The sequence below is a fragment of the Centroberyx gerrardi genome, chromosome 18 (assembly GCF_048128805.1).
Source record: "Centroberyx gerrardi isolate f3 chromosome 18, fCenGer3.hap1.cur.20231027, whole genome shotgun sequence".
NCBI lineage: Eukaryota > Metazoa > Chordata > Actinopteri > Beryciformes > Berycidae > Centroberyx > Centroberyx gerrardi.
The window spans coordinates 15,429,328-15,435,718 of NC_136014.1; the positions used below are offsets into that span (position 1 = coordinate 15,429,328).

At 40.5% G+C, this 6,391-nt stretch overlaps 1 protein-coding gene across 3 annotated transcripts in view; it reads right to left on the reverse strand.

The window, feature by feature from the left end:
- Nucleotides 1-2,649: 2,649 nt before the first annotated feature.
- Nucleotides 2,650-6,391, reverse strand: part of LOC139914192 (inositol-trisphosphate 3-kinase B) — a 34,344-nt gene continuing 30,602 nt past the window's right edge. For all 3 annotated transcript variants that reach the window (XM_071902555.2, XM_071902623.2, XM_071902483.2), the window contains exons 11-12: nucleotides 6,037-6,108; nucleotides 2,650-5,200 (exon numbers count right to left, since the gene is read on the reverse strand). In XM_071902555.2, coding sequence (XP_071758656.2) covers nucleotides 4,991-5,200; nucleotides 6,037-6,108 — 282 coding nt within the window. In that variant the 3' untranslated portion in view covers nucleotides 2,650-4,990. The remainder of the gene's footprint in view (nucleotides 5,201-6,036; nucleotides 6,109-6,391) is intronic.

A 6,391-nucleotide genomic window follows, 5' to 3' on the forward strand; every position in this document is an offset into this window, starting at 1 on the left:
ATTCAGTGTAGAGATGTAGAGAGACAAAGATGCACATTTTGCATAATATCCTCTTAAATATGCTGTAAATTCACAGTTTTTGTATGTTCTTATATGCTGTAAATTCATATATTTTTTATTTTATTCATGTTTTTTTTACTCAATATTCTCGACTGGCTGTAATTATCAGTCCTGTTTGAACCCTATTTATTTGCTGCTGTGAAGACTCAGTTTCCCCATGATGATCATTAAAGCTTGCTTCTACTCTAATCTCATATAATCAATTTCACCATAGTTATGGAGGACATCAATACACTGAATGAGCAAAATATTAGAAACATCCTCCTGAGTTGTAGCCCCTTTTGTACAATCCACATCTCAGATCCTTCTTTAACTCGTCTGCTTCTCTTTATTTACACCTAATCCTTTATGATTTTGTACATTCATTGCATAAGCAGCCAGCACATGTTATTTTTAAACAATCACCTACATCAAGGTGCCCACACATTTGCCAAACTTCATGGTATGTAGGGCTCTGGCTCTTCATCTCCTGCCCCGCCCATCGCCTTATCCTATTGGTCCGTATTGTCTGTTGACAAGAGGTGGTGGCTAAAACGCGGCTTCTCATTGGTAAATCACGCAGCAAAGCGGTTTGCATGTTTATGTTGGACCGAGCAGCCCGAGAGAGCTTTGAGCCCCATTTTGAACAGCTCCTCCCCCTCAAAGCCCGAAACTCCGTCCTCCCGGGAAGCGCGGTGTTTACAAACCAGCGCGAACAGAGTCCGTTGGTCATAGCTGCTCAAACTCCTCAATCTCCATCCACTCCCACTTTGTTTTTGTCACAGTTTAAGAGGGTGTCCATCCGTTTCAGTAGGATACAAAAGGATAAGCACTTAAGAAAGACAGCACACAAGCGACAAGTGAATATAAAACACTGAGATTTCAAAAATAAAATGTGTCCGTACTCCAGAGGTCAGCGGTGAAATGAGCCTCTGCTGCCATCTTGTGTTGGCATTGTATAGTGCAGAACTTCAATGCTACACAGGCCTTTGGCTGGGTGGGGAGGATTGTCTGTGCCAGTGTAATAATTATAGAACAATTACTATTGATTAATAATAATGGTAATAATATGCAAGTAATAAAAAAAGAAGAAGTGATTAATTCAATTGCCGTTGACACAACACAATCAATAAACCTGTCCAGAGAATAATTCATAAAATGCTAATTACATGAGTCACTTAATTCCATTTCAAAATTTCTGTTTTTAATCAATCAATTAATTACTGAATTTATCAGTTTGCAAAACAATATCTCATTGGGACTTACCTGGTTGAATGATGGTAAAATCAAATAAAAATAAAAACCATCCAACACTTCCAAATATATTCTCTCTAGTGTAATTCTTGTTTTACTTTTTCTTATCATTCATTGAAAGAATTGCTCTCAGGACCCAAACCGGTTGGTGTGCTATTGTGAAAGCTCATCTAATCAAACTCACCCTGTTTTGGGGCTACTTGAGTACATCTGTATCAAATATAAGTCTATATTAGTCAAAAAAAACATTCATTTGACGCCAGAATAACTTGGGGACCCATTTTAATCTTCTCATAACCCAAATGTGGGTCTTGACCAAGTTTCTGAATTTGCCTGGTTTATGATCCGTGTAATACCCTTCAGTCTCTGCAGTGCCAGTGAACTGACAGCAGAGGGCGACACAGATCCACATAGCCCACTGAAGCATATATTACCATATATTGAAGCAGGTTTTAATGTTTTTCCCAAACTAAATAAATTTAGTCTCTTTCCCTGGCTATCCAAAGCTCATTAAAACACACCAGTGCTCTTGTTATACTGGAACCCTAAACTGAATAAATTTAGTTGAAAATCAAATTTACATATCATAGCCTACTCTTTTCACGTGGGGACCCAAACTAAGTAGAAGATGTTCCTCACCAAAAGACCCAAGCTCATTAAAGCATACTAGTACTTTTGTCATATGGGCACCCAATGAATGTGAAGAAAACTGAATTATTAAAGTTATCAAGGCATTAAATGGCAAGGTATCCCTTCAAGAAAGAGCTCTTTTTGGCAGGATACGATCAAGGCTGCGCAAAAGCATAGGATAATATTAATCTCAGTTTGAAATTAATGGAAGCTGCATGTTAAAAAAAACAAACCTGAAATCCTGAAAAAAAAAAAACACTGAAAAATCACATCCCTGCTCTCTCTCTCTCTGTCTCTCTCTCTGTCTCTCTCTCCGTTCACCTCTCTGCCCTCTTCCCTCCTTTCTCAACAGCTCCGGATGTTGTTCTTGTGGACAGGTGTGATTTGACTGGCAAATAATCCTCATGCAAACACAGCAATCAACCTGGCCAAGGAACAACAGCAGCAGCATGAGGTCAGATTGGAGACAGAGATGTTGGACAGAGGCTGTGTAGGTGAAGAGGAAGATATATTGACTCTGATCTTGTCTGTTCAATCCATTTTCAAAAGGACTTATATGATATACGCATAGTTCAAATATTGGACTGATAATTTGACATTTCCTTAATAACATTTTCAGGACTCAGATTCCCATACGAGATAATCACAACACATGAAATATTCTCATAATAGCCAGACAGACAGACAGACAGATAGATGGATAGATAGATAGACAGACACGTCATCTTTCCCAGGAGAACAGTGGTTTTTATTTCTTTGTCTTTCTTCTTGTCAGTCTGCCTATCTGACCCTGCTTCCAGTTGAAACATACATGTGAATTTTGATTGCGGAAAAAAATCAGAAATCCATCGCTGTTGTATATACAATCCAGACGTAATGTGCATAAGACGAACAGCAGAAAGGAGATGAAGAGCAGACGAAGCAGGAGAAGTGCGGGCACGTATTTCAGTATGCAGACGCATAACAGGCATTTTCAGGTCGAGTGTGGACGCACAGGCGCTCAAATCTTTACGATCAGAGCTCAAAAATCACAGAGAAACGACAAGTGGAAGCAGGGTCTCTTTCTGTCCAACACATACACACTTTGTTTAAAGGAACAATGCAAATAAATAAAAAAAGGGGGGGGGACAAAACTGGATCGATATGAATCCTACTAGAATGAACAACAGTAAGTGCACATTGGAGAGCGTAATCAACAGCCTACATACTGGGACAACGGTTGGTCTTACTTAGCAAGGCACTGCATGGAAAAACAATCAGTTAACCATTCTCTTTCTCCTTCTACTGTCACTGCAAACAATGAGGTACACACCTTTAACTGAATACCTTGGCATTTTGAATACAGAATATAACCTACTGTATAGTTATCATTCTTCACCAGGAACCTGTTGCATTATGAGGGGAGAAAGTTTCAGCTTTTGTCCTGCATGCACCCTAAAACCTGTGTAATTAGCGTTGTTGGCATTCCCCATTGAAATAAGTGGGCACCATTAGCTCAAAGTGATCTATCTGTTCAATAGCCGTATACCCATCGGTTTGAATAAGGGATGTTAACAATGCCAGCAACCTGCTTCCCAGTTAGCTGAAGTGTCAATACAGAAAACTTTGACCCGCACTGCGACAAGTGCCTGGTGAGAGAAATTCAAAATGCCACAGTATCCCATGAACTAACACGAAAGGCAACGCAATATAATGTTATAAATAAAAAACGGAATGGACTACGGATTAAGAACAAATTTTAAGAGGATAATAAATGTGCATCCATTTAAGACTAAACACAAAAACAGACATTTAAGACTAAGAAAAAAACAACAACATAGGAACATCATTTTCAGTTGTCTGACTTGGCTTTGTAACATCAAGGCACTGTATAGCTTAAATAGGATGTCGTTTCCAACATTGTTCATGGCAATAAGTGTTCCACAAAGTGTGCGAACACTAAAATAATGTTACGACTAAAAACATAATAAATCCCACTTAACATTGTGAACAATCCCAACAAAGTGTGACCAGAGTGATCAGAGTTTGGCCAACATGTCGCTGCTAAGAGACGTTGGCTGCAAATATGTAACAACTCCCTCCATAACACCCAACATTCATAATTCAGCTGGCATGGAATCACCAGTTACTGACTGTGGAGCAAACACGGCTGCCACTGAAAACTTCACTGACCAAACTAAACTCTGTCTACGGCTCTGAGTGTGAATGGTTAAACAGAAGTGAAAAAAAAAAATAAACAAGCTAAAAGACTACTGTTGTTTCTCACGGTAAAACACACACCTAAAATAATGTTTTAGCCAGTAAAAACACACTAAACTACTGTACAATCTCTAACAATGGAAATGTAGTTAAGTGCAGATGTGTTTCTGAAAGAGATTTTAGTTCAGTCCTCAGCTGAGAGCAACGTGCTGAAGTTGTGGCCAAAAGGGGGAAAGACTCCAGTGGAAACGCAGTCAGGTTCAGTTCTCATTCAAGGAGAAATGCAGTTCAGCTGTGATCCAACAGAAACGCGTGGAAGTCGGGGTCCAATAGATACGCAGAAAAGCAGGAAAACAAGACTCTCTGCTGAAAATCAATGCTGTGATGCATCCAAAACATCAGCATTCAGGGGCAGAGTTTCAAACTTCTGAATTTGTAATTTGGATGAAATAATCTGCATTGTTCTGCTTTGGAATGGAGAACTATTTGTTGTTTGCATGTGAAACTTGCTTGCTTGCCCTTGAGCAAGCAGGATAAGACTAGGGAAAAGCAGAAAACCAGAATCTCCATTGGATATGAATGGAAATATTGGGCCCAAAATGTCAGGAATTGGGGCCATGAATGTGGAAATGTTAAATAGTTAGGTCCAAACAAAGAGAGAGGGATGCGGGGGAGGCGTGGCCATGCAGAGGGAAGTATGAATGGATCTGGCAAAGCATTGCTATGTCATTACGTGGTTTCCAAAATGAGGAGCGGCGCCCCCTTAGGAGTCCTTGAGGAAGTCCAAAGTGGTCCCCGGAGAAAGGAAGCTATGAATGGAAGTGGTTGTGTGTCCAAAGGTCCACTTGGATTAAAATAACTCAAGACCTCAAGGCTCAGCAGTGACCGTGGATGAAATGATGTCCAGCAAACTATCAAGTCCAAAAAGGTAGCCGTCCTCCCTGTTCCCCTCTACCCATGATGCTCGGTGGGTCAGCTCCTCGCCGGCGGGAAGAGGCGTGGTTTTCCCAAAGTCGATCATCCACACTTTGGCCCGCCCCTTATTATCATGAACAAATAACAAGGAGCTGCCAATCACCTGCAGAGAGAGAGAGAGAGAGAGAGAAAGAAAGAGAGAGAGAAAGACAGAGAGAGAGAGAGAGAGAGGGTGAGAGAGAGAGAAAGACAGAGCGAGAGAGACAGACAGAGAGAGGGGAGAGAGAGAGAGAGAGAGAGACATACAGACAGATAGGCAGACAGAGAAAGAGAGATTGGAAGAAGTAAAAATAAAAGCGTTACTTAAACTATTTTTTAAGTTTTCCTCTGTGTGTGTGTGTGCGTGTGTGTGTGTGAGGTGTGAGGTGTGAATGTGTGTCTGTAAGTGTGTGTGTGTGTGTGTGTGTCCTTCAAGGCCATGGTCTAACTTCCTGTTTTGACCCACCAACTTCCTATGGAGTTTAGGTTCATTTGTATGTAAGTGTGTGTGTGTGTGTGTGTGTGTGTGTGTGTGTGTGTGTGTGTGTGTGTGTGTGTGTGTGTGTGTGTGTGCTTGAGTGTGTTGGTGCACCGAGACACCATACATACATGTTAATCAGGGCTGAATCACAATATGACAAATGCTGCAGAAAGAAAAACTTGAACTGAAAACTGAAAATATCCGTGCATTCCTTAAACCCTACAAAACGTAGAAAGTCAGAATGAAACTCCCACATCATAGTTTTTTCTATGTGAAAATAAGCTTTATTTAAGAAAACAACAATGACATCGCTAAAGGAAGGCAGACTTTTGGGGCAAATTTATACATTAAATGATAGATTGGATCAATTCTATAAGTCATATGTCTCAGTGTGGTGAGTATTTGCACTGGCTCAGTCTGAAAAATCATGCACACTATCAAGCTGAGCAGCAGCTGTGCAGAGAGCAGTGTGTGTTTACCTCGTGAGTTTTGAAGAACGGGGAGATCTCCAGAGTGTCTCTGATGTCCTTCAGCCTGCTTCGATAACCGTTCTGCAAAACACACACATGCACTTATACATCGTATTCACTCATCCAAGGTCAGGCTCTCCAGAATGTACCATAATGTTAAAGAAATGTGAGCAGGTGCCATAGTGCCCCAGCAAGTTTAACCCACATGTTTTGGGTGAGTACTGATAAACTGTTTAAAAGACTGGCACTGGGTATAGAGCTGCAACCCAGTTCAACCCAGTAACCAGTAAACTGCCTTCTCTATTATATGCCTTTTAATAGCTATTTCTATAATTCAAAAAACTTTTGTATTTTTATTTTTATC